At 37.8% G+C, this 15,724-nt stretch overlaps 1 protein-coding gene across 1 annotated transcript in view; it reads left to right on the top strand.

Moving 5' to 3' along the window:
* LOC112819346 (cell surface glycoprotein CD200 receptor 1-like) overlaps positions 1-14,563 on the top strand; it is a gene marked incomplete at its 5' end in the record, with an annotated part of 39,905 nt that extends 25,342 nt beyond the window's left edge. The window contains 2 exons of the mRNA XM_073893406.1: positions 3,569-3,674; positions 12,775-14,563. Of these exons, the coding sequence (XP_073749507.1) occupies positions 3,569-3,674; positions 12,775-12,835 (167 nt within the window). The remainder of the gene's footprint in view (positions 1-3,568; positions 3,675-12,774) is intronic.
* Between the last annotated feature and the right edge of the window lie 1,161 nt (positions 14,564-15,724).

Genomic DNA, 15,724 nt, shown 5'->3' with positions numbered 1-15,724 from the left:
ACAGACACATAAAAAAGTGCTCAACATCACTCCACATCAGGGAAATACAAATCAAAACCATAATGAGATACCACCTCATACCAGTCAGAATGGCTAAAATTAACAACACAGGAAACAACAGGTGTTGATGAGGATGCAGAGAAAGGGCAACCCTCTTACACTGTTGGTGGGAATGAAAACTGCTGCAGCCACTCTGGAAAATAGTATGGAGGTTCCTCAAAAAGTTAAAAATAGAGCTACTTTATGATCCCGCAATTGCACTACTAGGTATTTGTCTAAAGGATACAAACATAGCAATTCAAAGGGGCACATGCACCAGAATGTTTATAGCAGCAATGCCCACAACAGCCAAAGTATGGAAAGAGCCCAGATGTCCATTGAGAGATGAATGGATAAAGATGGTGTGGCATATATATACATAGTGGAATATCACTCAGCCATCAAAAAGAATGAAATCTTGCCCCTTGCAACGATACAGATGGAACTAGAGGATATTATGCTAAGCGAAATAAGTCAGTCAAAAAGACAAATACCATATGATTGCACTCATATGTGGAATTTAAGAAACAAAACAGATTAACATAGGGGAAGGGAAGGAAAAATGAAGATGAAAACAGAGATGGAGACAAACTATAAGAGACTCCTAATGCTAGGAAACAAACTCAGGGTTGTTGGAGGGGAAGTGTGTGGGAAAATGGGGTATTTAGGAGGGCACATTATGTAATGAGAACTGGATGTTATAAGCAACTGATGAATTACTAAATTCTACCCCTGTATCTAATAATACAGAATATGTTAACTAAATTGAATTTAAACAAACAAACAGTGCCTCTCAGAGCTGGCAATTCCTTTGTTGACATCTCTTTTTGCTGCCAGAGTTAATAAATAATTGAAAGTTGCTACCATGCACTCATGTCAGTTTCAAAGACCTGGAAGAAAGGTGACTTCAGGATTCAGTTGTTTTTCCAATTACCTCCTTTGCAACTCCCCATTTATTTCTGAATATTGGAGATGAGAAACACCCTGATATTACTGTAACTGAGAAATTTAGTCTGCACATCTCTCCTATAGGAATTCATCATTCATGAATCCTTAAAGCCACAAAACCTTGACTTAGGATGATGTCTTGCTAAATACCCTAGAATTGGAATTAATAAAGCAATTTTATTATAATAATGAGTTGAACTATTAATGAATTAAAACTGTTTAAAATCACAGAAGTGAACTTCCTGAACTCTGAGACATCCTTGAACATATATTTTATTTTACAGTTATATATATATTTAATAGACTTTAGTTTTTAGAGAAGTTTTAAGTTCACAGCAAAATTGAGTGGAAAGTTCAGAGAGTTCCCATATTACCCCGTCCCAACACAAGCACTGTCTCCCCCTCTCTCTACATCACCCATGCTACAGTACAGTACATTTGTGAGAGTTGATAAACCTACATTAACACAACATTGTTACCAGGCTGTGTTACCAGGGGTACTTGGAAAAGATGGTGGAGGAGTAGGGGACCCTATTCCAAATGACCCCCGGAATTGACCTGGATATCTATCAGACCACAAACAATCCTAAAATTTGTATGGAATCAGAAAAGACCCCGAATCACCAAGGAAATGGAAAAGGAAAAACAAAGCTGGGGGCATGATGTTACCTGATTTCAAGCTATATTACAAAGCAGTGATCACTAATACTTCATGTTACTGGCACAAAAACAACCATATAGACCAATGGAACAGAATAGAGAACCCAGATATGGAACCTCAACTCTATGGTCAAATAATCTTCACAAAGCAGGAGAAAATATGCAATGGAAAAAAGACAGTCTCTTCAATAAATGGTGCTGAGAAAATTGGACAGCCACGTGCAGAAGAATGAAACTCAACCATTCTGTAACACCATACACAAAGATAAACTCAAAATGGATGAAAGACCTCAATGTGAGACAGGAATCCATCAAAATCCTAGAGGAGAACATAGGCAATAACCTCTTTGACATCGGCCACAGCAACTTCTTTCAAGATACATCTCCAAAAGCTAGTGAAACAAAAGCAAAAATGAACTTTTGGGACTTCATCAAGATAAAAAGCTTCTGCACAGCAACGGAAATAGTCAACAAAACAAAGAGGCAACCCACAGAACGGGAGAAGATATTTGCAAATGACACTACAGATGAAGGGCTGGTATCAAAGATCTATAAAGAACTTCTCAAACTCAACATCCAAAAAACAAATAATCAAGTCAAAACACGGGCAGAAGACATGAACAGACACTTCTCTGAAGAAGACATACAATGGCTACAGACACATGAAAAAATGTTCATCATCATTAGCCATCAGGGAAATTCAAATCAAAACCACATTGAGATACCACCTTACACCAGTTAGAACGGCAAAAATGGACAGGGAAAGAAACAACAAATGTTGGAGAGGTTGTGGAGAAAGGGGAACCCTCTTACACTGTTGGTGGGAATGCAAGTTGCTGTAGCTACTTTGGAAAACAGTGTGGCGGTTCCTCAAAAATTTAAAAATAGAGCTACCCTATGACCCAGCAATTGCACTCCTGGGTATTTACCCCAAAGACACAGATGTAGTGAAAAGAAGGGCCATATGCACCCCAATGTTCATAGCAGCAATGTCCTCAATAGCCAAACTGTGGAAAGAGCTGAGACACCCTTCAACAGATGAATGGATAAAGAAGATGTGGTTATATACAATGGAATATTACTCAGCCATCAGAAAGGATGAATACCCAACTTTTACATCAACATGGATGGGACTGGAGGAGATGATGCTAAGTGAAATAAGTCAAGCAGAGAAAGTCAATTATCAGATGGTTTCACTTATTTGTGGAACCTAAGGAATAGAATGGAGGACATTAGGAGAAGGAAGGGAAAAATGAAGAGGGGGGAGATCGGAGGGAGAGAAAAACCATGAGAGATGATGGACTCTGAGAAACAAACTGAGGGTTTTAGAGGGGAGGGGGGTGGGGGGATGGGTTAGCCCGGAGATGGGTATTAAGGAGGGAACATACTGCATGGAGCACTGGGTGTTGTATGAAAACAATGAATCATGGAACACCACATCAAAAACTAATGATGTATTGTATGGTGACTAACATAACATAATAAAATTAAATTAAAAAAACCACGATATTATCACTCAAAGTTTGTAGTTTACATTAGGGTTCACTCTAGGTGTACATTCTATGAGTTTTAGCAAACGTAGAAGTGGCATATATCCACCACTGTAGTTTCATACAGAGTAGTTTCACTGTCCCAAAGGTCCCCTATGCTCACTTGCTCATCTCTCCCTCCACCCTAACCTCTAGCAACCCCTGATCTTTACACTGTCTCCATAGTTTTGCCTTTTCCAGAATGTTTATATAATTGGAATCATACAGAATGTAGCAGTGTCAGATTGGCTTCTTTCACTGAGTAATATGCATTTAAATTTCCTCCATGTCTTTTCATGACTTGATAGCTCATTTCTTTTTAGTGCTAAGTAATATTTCATTGTCTGGATGCACCACAGATAAACCATATATTTTTGTGTTTATTTTTACAGGTGACCAATCACCACTAAACTTAACTATTCTATTTATCACCTCCTCTATTTTGATTACCTTGGTCATTGTGGGATCCATTTGGCTTTTGAAAATCGATTGCTGCAGGTATTGAGTGATGCCTTTTCTTAGCTTTCTTGGGCTGGAAGGGGCCAGGTATATGGAGTTAATGGGGTATAATTAATGTGTTAACAATAACTCTCCCATAATCAAGAAGCATGTCCTAGAGGTGTTAGATTTGGATGACTCTAAATGACAAGACGGATTTTGCTTGGTCACTTAGGCATGCAAGCATAGTGAAATAGGCCATTTAGGGCAAGATCTTGGTAGAGACAATGTATGCTAATCTGTATTTGAGAAAAGAATAACAATAATTCATTTCAAGTACCAAAAAGGATGTGCCACATTTATTTCATATATCTGGCTTCTGTTGCATAATTGTGGTTCCTTTCCCCAAATCCAGAATTATATTGTTTAGATATATTAACTGCAAGCAGTATTCTTATTTCTGATGGTCGATTTCTGATTTACTATGGCTTCTATAAAAAATAAACCACACATATCAATAGTATACTGTTTTGTTTTCCTATTTTTCATTAAATAATGATGTTTTCTACATTCACTCCAGCTTATTTTTTGGGGGGGCAGAAAATGTTAATTAAAAAAAAAGAAGCTACTGAAGTTGTTGAGGAGGTAAGATAACATTAAAAAGTATTTTTGCAAACTTTTTTTTTTGCATCTGTAAAAGGCATTTATTCTGAGAATCTAAAACCTGGACAAAGAATACTGAACTTTTTAGAAAAAGCGTACACAGGATTTTGTTGTTTCTTCCTAATACATTAACAAACCTAATAAGGAGAAAAGAAAAACTTTTAAAACAGTATCGCTCCAGTTTGTCTGCAGTTATGGGATTCAAAATATTCCTGTTCTATTGAGGTAAAAGCTGCAAACTTTGGTAAAGTTAGAAAAAAAAATCAACAAATCATTAAAAAAAAATACAAAACCAAAAAAGAAAAAAACAAAACAAAAACAAAAACACAACCAAACCCTAAGTTATAGCTTTCTTGGTACATATACAATAACTACAAAAAATTTCATTCAAAAAAGTACTTAAAAAAAATTCCCCTCTTAAAATTCTCAGTTGGTGAGCTGACAATTCAACTGAAAGGATCCACAGAAATGAAATCATCCCCAAACACTCACCCAGTATCAGGAAGAACTGGCTAGCCCCAGTTTTAGAATCTGGCCGGCGTTTTCAACAATTCAGTGCTAAAAGAGAGCCTCGTGTTTACAACAAAAGAAAGACCCCAAGGCAAATGTCAAAATATAGCCATGTAATTATAATTTGCATCCATATTAGTATTTTAGTTAAAAAGCAAATATTCTAATTTCATAATGCTAATAGTCAGGTGTACTTATTTTGTGAATTATCTACCATGTACTACTTATACACATTCTGAACAATATTGTAATTTCAAGAACTGTATCCTATATAGCACATAATATTTGCCAAATTTGGACTCTAATGTTTGGAGAAACTGAATTGGCCTTTCCTCCCCCATGAAACCATCTCTAATTCTTGACTTCCCTTTCTCCATACGAACATTATTTCCCTCTTACTTGCACTTAAATCCTCTTCTGCTCCATTATCTCTTTTTTTTAAATTTTTATTTTGTTATGTTAAACAACATACATTACATCATTAGTTTTTGATGTAGTGATCCATGATTCATTGTTTTCATATAACACCCAGTGCTCCATGCAGAATGTGCCCTCTTTAATACCCATCAGCGGGCTAACCCATCCCCCCACCCCCTCCCCTCTAGAATCCTCAGTTTCTTCTCAAAGTCCATCGTCTCTCATGGTTCGTCTCTCCCTCTGATTCCCCCCCCTTCATTTTTCCCTTCCTATTATCTTTTTTTTTTTTTAACATATAATGTATTATTTGTTTCAGAGGTACAGGTCTGTGATTCATCAGTCTTAAACTATTCACAGCGCTCACCATAGCACATACCCTCCCCAATGACTATCACCCAGCCACCCCATCCCTCCCACCCCCCACCACTCCAGCAACCCTCAGTTTGTTTCCTGAGATTAAGAACTCCTCATATCAGTGAGTACATATGATACATCTCTTTCTTTGATTGACTTATTTCGCTTAGCATAATACCCTCTAGTTCCATCCACGTCTTTGCATATAGCAAGATTTCGTGGGGGTTTTTTTGATGGTTGCATAATATTCCATTGTGTGTGTGTGTGTGTGTGTGTGTGTGTGTGTGTGTGTGTGTATGCCACATCTTTATCCATTCATCTGTTGATGGACATCTTGGCTCATTCCATAGTTTGGGTATTGTGGACATTGCTGCTATAAACATTGGGGTTCACATACCCCTTTGAATCACTACATTTGTTTCTTTGGGGTAAATACCCAGTAGTGGAATTGGTGGGTCGTATGGTAGCTCTATTTTCAACTTTTTGAGGAACCTCCATACTGTTTTCCAGAGTGGCTGCACCAGCTTGCATTCCCACCAGCAGTGTAGGAGGGTTCCTCTTTCTCCGCATCCTCACCAACAATTTCGTTTCCTGACTTGTTAATTTTAGCCATTCTGACTGGTGTGAGGTGATATCTCATTGAGGTTTTGATTTGGATTTCCCTGATGCCAAGGGATGTTGAGCACTTTTTCATGTGTCTGTTGGCTATTTGGATGTCTTCTTTGGAAAAATGTCTGTTCATGCCTTCTGCCCATTTCTTGATTGGATCATTTGTTCTTTGGGTGTTGAGTTTAAGAAGGTCTTTATAGATTTTGGATACTAAACGTTTATCTGATATGTCATTTACAAATATCTTCTCCCATTCTGTCGGTTGTCTTTTGGTTTTGTTGACTGTTTCTTTTGCTCTGCAAAAGCTTTTTATCTTGATGAAGTCCCAATAGTTCATTTTTGCCCTTCCTTCCCTTGCCTTTGGTGATGTTTCTAGGAAGAAGTTGAGGCGGCTGAGGTCGAAGAGGTTGCTCTCTGTGTTCTCCTTTAGGATTTTGGTGGATTCCTGTCTCACATTTAGGTTTTTTCAACCATGTTGAGTCTGTTTTTGTGTGTGGTGTAAGGAAACGGTCCAGTTTCATTCTTCTGCATGTGGTTGTCCAATTTTCCCAACACCATTTGTTGAAGAGACTGTCTTTTTTTCCATTGGACATTCTTTCCTGCTTTGTCAAAGATTAGTTGACCATTGAGTTGAGGGTCCATTTCTGGGCTCTCTATTCTGTTCCATTGATCTATGTGTCTGTTTTTGTGCCAGTACCATACTGTCTTGATGATGACAGATTTGTAATAGAACTTGAAGTACGGAATTGTGATGCCACCAGCTTTGCTTTTCTTTTTCAACATTCCTCTGGCTATTCGAGGTCTTTTCTGGTTCCATACACATTTTAGGATTATTTGTTCCATTTCTTTGAAAAAAGTGGATGGTATTTTGATAGGGATTGCATCAGATTGCTCTAGGTAGCATTGACATCTTCATAATATTTGTTCTTCCAATCCATGAGCAGGGAACGTTTTTCCATTTCTTTGTGTCTTCCTCAATTTCTTTCATGAGTATTCTATAGTTTTCTGAGTACAGATTCTTTGCCTCTTTGGTTAGATTTATTCCTAGGTATCTTATGGTTTTGGGTGCAATGGTAATTGGGATCGACTCCTTAATTTCTCTTTCTTCTGTCTTGTTGTTGGTGTATAGGAATACCACTGATTTCTGTGCATTGATTTTATATCCTGCCACTTTACTGAATTCCTGTATGAGTTCTAGAGTTTTGGGGTGGAGTCTTTTGGGTTTTCCACATAAAGTATCATATCATCTGCAAAGAGTGAGAGCATGACTTCTTCTTTGCTGATTCGTATGCCTTTTATTTCTTTTTGTTGTCTGATTGCTGTGGCTAGGACTTCTAGTACTATGTTGAATAGCAGTGGTGATAATGGACATCCCTGCCATGTTCCTGACCTTAGGGGGAAACTCTCAGTTTTTCCCCATTGAGAATGATATTCACTGTGGGATTTTCATAGATGGCTTTTATGATATTGAGGTATGTATTCTCTATCCCTACACTCTGAAGAGCTTTAATCAAGAACGGATGCTGTACTTTGTCAAATGCTTTTTCTGCATCTATTGAGAGGATCATATGGTTCTTGTTCTTTCTTTTATTAATGTATTGTATCACATTGATTGATTTGCGGATATTGAACCAATCTTGCAGCCCAGGGATAAATCCCACTTGGTCGTGGTGAATGATCCTTTTAACGTACTGTTGGATTCTATTGGCTAGTATTTTGGTGAGAATTTTTGCATCCATGTTCATCAGGGATATTGGTCTGTAGCTCTCCTTGATGGGGTCTATCTGGTTTTGGGATCAAGGTAATGGTGGCCTCATAAAATGAGTTTGAAAGTTTTCCTTCCATTTCTATTTTTTGGAACAGTTTCAGAAGAATAGGTATTAATTCTTCTTGAAATGTTTGATAGAATTCCCCTGGGAAGCCATCTGGCCCTGGGCTTTTGTTTCTTGGGAGATTTTTGATGACTGCTTCAATTTCCTTAGTGGTTATAGGTCTGTTCAGGTTTTCTATTTCTTCCTGGTTCAGGTTTGGTAGTTGATACATCTCTAGGAATGCATCCATTTCTTCCAGATTATCTAATTTGATAGTATATAGTTGTTCATAATATGTTCTTATAATAGTTTGTATTTCTTTAGTGTTGGTTGTGATCTCTCCTCTTTTATTCATGATTTTATTTATTTGGGTCCTTTCTGTTTTCTTTTTGGTAAGTCTGGTCAGGGGTCCATCAATCTTATTAATCCTTTCAAAGAACCAGCTCCTAGTTTCGTTGATCTGTTCTACTGTTCTTTTGGTTTCTATTTCATTGATTTCTGCTCTGATCTTTATTATTTCTCTTCTCCTGCTGGACTTAGGCTTTATTTGCTGTTCTCTTTCCAGGTCCTTTAGGTGTATGGTTAGGTTGTGTATTTGAGACCTTTCTTGTTTCTTGAAAAAGCCTTGTATTGCTATATACTTTCCTCTTAGGACTGCCTTTGCTGCATCCCAAAGATTTTGAACAGTTCTGCTTTCATTTTCATTTGTTTTCATGAATTTTTTAAATTCTTCCTTAATTTCCTGGTTGACCCATTCAGTCTTTTTTTTTTTTCAATGAGATACCACCCATTCATTCTTTAGTAGGATGCTGTTTGGTCTCCAGGTATTTGAGTTCTTTCTGACTTTCCTCTGGTGATTGAGTTCTAGTTTCAAAGCACTGTGATCCGAAAATATGCAGAGAATGATCCCAGTCTTTTGGTACCAGTTGAAACCTGATTTGTGACCTAGGATGTGATCTATTCTGGAGAATCATCCATAGGCACTAGAGAAAAATGTGTATTCTGTTGCTTTGGGATGGAATGTTCTGAATATATCTGTGAAATCCATTTGGTCCAGTATGTCATTTAAAGTTTTTATTTCCTTATTGATCTTTTGCTTAGATGATCTGCCCATTTCCGTGTGGGGGATGTTAAAGTCCCCTACTATTATTGTATTGTTGTCAATATGTTTCTTTGATTCTGTTATTAATTGGCTTATATAATTGGCTACTCCCATGTTAGGGGGATAGATATTTACAATTGTTAGATCTTCTTGTTGGATAGACCCTTTAAGTAGGATATAGTGTCCTTCCTCATCTCTTATTACAGTCTCTGGTTTAAAATCTAATTTTTCTGTATAAGGATTGCCACCCCAGCTTTCTTTTGGTGTCCATTAGCATGGTAAATTGTTTGCCACCCCCTCACTTTCAATCTGGAGGTGTCCTTGCATCTAAAATGAGTCTCTTGCAGACAGCATATCGATGGGTCTTGTTTTTTTATCCAATCTGATACCTTGTGTCTTTTGATTGGGGCATTTAGCCCATTTACATTCAGGGTAACTATTGAAAGATATGAATTTAATGCCATTGTATTGCCTGTAAGGTGACTGTTACTGTATATTGTCTCTGTTCTTTTCTGGTCTATGTTACTTTTAGGCTCTCTCTTTGCTTAGAGGACCTCTATCAATATTTCTTGCAGGGCTGGTTTGTGTTTGCAAATTCTTTAAGTTTTTGTTTGTCCTGGAAGCTTTTTATCTCTCCTTCTATTTTCAGTGACAGCCTAGCTGGATATAGTATTCTTGGTTGCATATTTTTCTCGTTTAGTGCTCTGAATATATCATCCCAGTCCTTTCTGGCCGGCCAGGTCCCTGTGAATAGGTCTTTTGCCAATCTAATGTTTCTACCATTGTAGGTTACAGACCTTTTTTCCTGAGCTGCTTTCAGGATTTTCTCTTCTCCTCTGAGACTCGTAAGTTTTACTATTAGATTTCGGGGTGTTGACCTATTTTTGTTGATTTTGAGGGGGTTCTCTGTGTCTCCTGGATCTTGATGCCTGTTTCCTTCCCCAGATTAAGGAAGTTCTCTGCTATAATTTGCTCCAGTATTCCTTCGGCCCCTCTCTCTCCTTCTTCTTCCTCTGGGATCCCAATTATTTTAATATTGTTTTGTGTTATGGTATCACTTATCTCTCAAATTCTGCCCTCGTGATCCAGTAGTTGTTTATCTCTTTTTCTCAGCTTCCTTATTTTCCATCATTTGGTCTTCTACATCACTAATTCTCTCTTCTGCCTCATTTTTCCTAGTAGTTAGAGCCTCCATTTTTGATTGCACCTCATTAATAGCCTTTTTGTTTTAGACTTAGTTAGATTTTAGTTCTTTTATTTCTTCAGAAAGGGTTTCTCTAGTATCTCCCATGCTTTTTTCAAGCCCAACTAGTATCTTTATAATCATCATTCTGAACTCTAGTTCTGACATCTTACTAATGTCCATATTGATTAGGTCCCCGGCAGTAGGTACTGCCTCTTGTTCTTTTTTTTTGAGGTGAATTTTTGTCTCTCGTCATTTTGTCCAGAGGAGAATAGTTGAATGAGAGAACAAAATGCTAACAGGGTAACAATGACCCCAGAAAAATATGCACTAACCATTCAGAAGAGACCCAAAACTGGGGGAAAAGGGAAAGAAAGAAAAAAAAAAGAAAAAGATAAAAAAAGAAGAATATGATCAAATATGATCAGGCTGTTGAATATATCAGTGACACACAGCAGATTTTGGGCGTATTTTGGTTTGTTAGAAGAAAGTGCCTCCCAAAATTTTAAAGAAAGAAAAACTTATATATGTACAAAAATAAGGGTAAATATGATGAAGGGATGGAATATGACTGTAAAGATGAAAATTATAAAAGATTTTATAAAAGGAATTGATAAGATAAGAAGTTGGTTGAAAAAAGAAAGAAGAGAAATTTTTTTTAAAGAAAGGGAGAGAATTGATCAGGCAGGAGACTAGAACAAAGCCATACACTAGAGATTTCAGGTATATTTTGGTCTGTTAGAAGAAACTGGATCCAGGGTGCCTGGGTGGCTCAGTCAGTTAAGTGGCTGCCTTCGGCTCAGGTCATGATCCTGGGGTCCCGGGATCGAGCCCCATGTCCGGCTCCCTGCTCAGCAGAGAGCCTGCTTCTCCCTCTCCCTCTGCCTACTTGTGCCTCTATCTCTGTGTCAAATAAATAAAATCTTTTAAAAAAAAAAAGAAGAAACTGGATCCCAAAATTTTAAAGAGAGTACAACTTATATATATACCAAAAATAAGGTTAACTACAATGAAGGGATTGAATATGACTAAAAATGAAAAATAAAAAAAGATTTTTATAAAAGGGATTGATAGGATGTTGGTTAAAAAAAGGAAAAAGAAAAATTCCAAAAAAATAGAAAAAGAACCAAAGAAAATTTTAAAAATTAACTTTAAAAGACTAAAGAATCATGGGAAAAAAGCCATGAATTCTATGTGCAATACTCCCCTAGTGCTGGAGTTCTGCCATTCTCATTGATTGGCAAACTTGATCTTGGCTGACTGTTCTTGCTGATCTTCTGGGGGAGGGGCCTGTTGCGTGGTTCCCAAATGCCTTTGCCAGAGGCGGAATTGCCCCGCCCTTGCCAGGGGCCGGGCTAAGTAATCTGCTCGGGTTTGCTCTTGTAGCTTTTGTTCCCTGCAAGCTTTCCATACAGCTTTGGAGGCCGAGAGTGAAAATGGCAGCCTCCCAATCTCTGCCCCGGCAGAACCGAGAACTCAGGGCCCCGCTCCTCAGTGAGCCCCCAGAGAAAAGCAGTCAGTCACTCCCATCTCCCCGGTCTCCGGCTGCACTCCATTTTCACCTGGTCTGTGACCGAGTGTTTCTATCTCTGGCACACGACCCTGTTTGGAGTCTCAAAACCCAGCAGATTCCTGCAGTGCACTCCTGTGCCACTCCTCCCTGGGGGAGGAAGGGGGTCTCCCCAGATCTGCCCCTTGTTGGGTCCCTGCTGGAAGAGCAGTGGCCCGACTGTGCCGCAGATCATGGTTTATGGCAACCCCCGAGCTGAGAGCCCACTCCCCGGCTCCGTCTTTGAAGCTGGCTTCCCTGCTCCAATACCTGAGAGCTCTGCCTCACTTAGGCATCCCCAGTCTTTCTGTGACCCTGAATGTCCTGAGACCACAGTGTCCCAGTGAGGCTTCCACCCCCCGCTTAGCCACTAGAGCTACATCCCTCAGCAGAGCCGACTTCTAAAAGTTCTAATTTGTGCTCCACTGCTCTATCACTTGCCAGTAGTGGCTGATGGAGGCTCCCTCCCCCGCCATCTATCTTCCCGAATATAGCCTCGGATTCACTTCTCTGCACGTCCTACCTTCCAGAAAGTGGTCGCTTTTCTGTTTAGAGAGTTCTTTTCTTCAATCTCCTGTTGAGTTTGTAGGTGTTCAGAATGGTTTGATCCCTAACTCACTGAATTCCTGGGACCAGACGAAATTTATGTCTCCTCCTCCTCCATTATCTCTTATTACCAGGAGCTTCCCAAGTCTTTGACCCTCTCCTTTGAAATACCTCACATATTACTTCATTTTATTGTCAAGCAGGCTTTATAATCTCACCCTGAGACTTAAGTAATCAGTAATTTTTTTGACAAAATAATAGAAAAAAAGTCTTTCTCTTGTGTCCATATAAGCCCAGAGACACAAATATAAGCACTCTTGGTAGATACTAAAGCTAATTGTACTTTGAGAAAAACATAGGTAGTTGATGACTTCTGGATTTTTTGAATTAATTTTGACTTTGAGTTTTTTTCTTAGGATGAAACGCAGCCCCATGTCAGCTACACAGAGAAGAACAATCCCCTCTATGACACTGTGAGCAACTGAAGAGGTCTCAGGTTTTACAAAGTGAAGTTGATGGGCTGTGTCTCCATAGATTTTTATAAGTTACTGGAATCTAACAGCAGGACAAATGAATAAAGATACAGCACAGCTACTATTTTGATTTCCTTAGAGTTGTAGCATGAAACTCTATTTTGAGGTTAGCTTTTCAAAGATTCTGAGAAGACAGAGATGTTTTAAAGGGTTTTAACTCATATCCTTATACAATTGAAAAACTTTAGAATGTTAGCTGCTATTAGCTAGATATTGAAGAATTGATATTAATACAAAGAAAGCATATGCTCATGATAAAACATTCAAATTGTTCAGTACAGTTGATAATGAAAACTGAGTTTCCTCAAGAAGGAACTCTGTAGAAGGAACAATCATCAACAGCTTTTATATATTCTCCCAGAAAATTTTATGTACATATACCTGTATAGCCTAGGTATGTGTGTACATTTATAAGTCTATTTACTTATACATGTATACCCATATGCTTGTCAAGACATGAATAGGAACATACCATGATACTGTCCTGTACTTACATAAAGCTAATAATATGATGTCTTAAAGATCTTCTATCAACACAAGCAGAGCAGTTTTATTCAATAGTTACAAAAAATTCCTTTGTATGGTTATGTAATAATTAGTTAACCATAGACCTATTGATGGACATTTAGAGAATTTATTTGTTTGTTTTGCTATTATAAACAATAACACATAGAATATTTCTTGTGGATAGATCTCTTTGTATTTATTTGAGTATATTTGTAAAAAAATTTCCCTGAGTGGAATTACCTGGTCAAAAGGGTTTGTGCATTTTTATTTTGACTGATATTTCAAATTGTATCCATTTTCACTCCCATCAACTGTGTTTGAATGTGTCTTTCCATATACTGTTATTTTATTTTCTGCAATTTGCCACTTTTTTTTTAAATCAACCAATTACCTAATGTGATGTAAAGTTATAATAAGAATTACACCAATAAAACCAGATTTATGATTTTCTGCCATGTTTATGAGAAAGAGCAGGAGTAAGACAGATGGAACACATGTGAGGAATTAGCTCTCTGAACTCATTATATCACTATAGAGGTATTGATAGCTACTGCCTAACAGTTTTGCAGATGTGATAAACTGAAATTGTGTATTTTTATGATGTACATTTTATTGTGAGGAATTTAGCAAATAACAGATGTTCTTTGACTATAAAAGCAGATGAATATGCATTATGAAGAACTTGGGTATCCATAAAATATGGTCTCAGTGCTAAGAGAATGGTCAAGGGATGACATGACTTTCCCCCAATTTTTCTGTGGAATGCAGTATTAAGAATGTGTATATTACTTGTTTTTAGCATTATAAAAATATATTTTATTTGTGAAGACTTATGAAAAGAATCAGTCTGCTTCTCCATTGTAGGAAAAACATTAAAAATTTCGATTATTCCAAGTGAAATAAGGCAAACAGAGAAAGACAATTATCACATGGTTTCACTCATATGTGGAACATAAGGAATAGTGTGGAGGATCTTAGGGGGCAGCGAGGGAAAACTGAATGGGAAGAAATCAGAGAGGGAGACAAACCTTGAGAGACTCTGGACTCTGGGAAATAAACTGAGGGTTGCTGGAGGGGAGGTGGGGGGGGAATGGGGTAACCAGGTGATGCGTGTTATGGGCACATGTTGTGATGAGCAGTGGGTGTTATATGCAACTAATGAATCATTGAACTCCACATCAAAAACTAATGATGTACAATATGTTGGCTAACTGAACATAATAAAAAATATTTTATCATAGTAGAAATTAAAAGAAAATCCATTCATTCTTCAATTATGCCATGCAGCTCTTTTGTCACTATTTTCCCCTCTCCAGAAATTTTTGGCTACACTAGGCTTTATCATTAAAAAGATTCTTAGTTTATTTTGGAGGTGAACTAATCTAATGACATTTACATGAGTTTGACCAAATCATTTTGACACCATTTGGCTATTCCCAAAAAACAGTCCATTAAGCTTCCCCATATAAATATTAATAAGCAGTGCACATAATAGACATCAAACCTTATCCTTGACCTTTTCTAAATTCTTCATCCATCCCTGGGTGGGATGAGACTCACAGTTAACTGGATTCAAAAATATCTGTTTAAATATCACGGAAAAACAAAAAGGCAAAATTTTATTTACATCTAAACTGGATAATATTTGTCAAAACAGCCATGTAAATAAAACTTAAAGCTAGTTTATAAATGATAAATTATGATGTACAGGAAACAAATGTATTAAAATCTTCTACTACAGGGGTGCTAAATGTGGTTGAACATGAGAATCATGTGAGGAAATAAAAAATTATATAGATTCCCCAGATCCACTTTAGATCTGCTGAATCAGAAAAAAATCTAGAAACTAAAACAGGTGTGTCAGTTAGGTCTTCCAGGAAGCAGAAGCTGAGATGGAGTTAGGAGCAGTAAAGTATTTGGGAGAGAGGGGTTATATGTGTGAAAGATTAAAAGGTCAGGAAGTAGGGGAGGGGAGGGAAAGCCTTCAGACCATGACACTGATCTGAATGAAACCTGTGAAAGAAAGGGGAGGAAGCAGGATACAAGAGCCTCAGATCCAGATATAAAACCGTCAAAGTCTTGGCCAAACCTATGAGAAACTCTGGAGCAATTATTTCTAAGAAGAAACTTTCGTGAGCAGAAGTGGCAAAATGTTTAGTTATTGTCTAGGAAGTGTAGGACCTCAGCTCAAAAGCTGAAATGGATCCTGAAGGCCTTAGCAACTGGAGGCCATCAGCTGATTGCACTCCTTGCATGTGAATGGTAAGTTTTCTATTGATGGGAAATCTGAACCCCTTGCCTCCTTGGCTGCCCAGTCCATCCTTCC

This window comes from Callorhinus ursinus, unplaced genomic scaffold (assembly GCF_003265705.2).
Source record: "Callorhinus ursinus isolate GAN/ISIS: 27379988/994484 unplaced genomic scaffold, GSC_fseal_2.0 scaffold1, whole genome shotgun sequence".
Taxonomy (NCBI): domain Eukaryota; kingdom Metazoa; phylum Chordata; class Mammalia; order Carnivora; family Otariidae; genus Callorhinus; species Callorhinus ursinus.
This window is presented reverse-complemented; position numbering and strand designations above follow the sequence as displayed.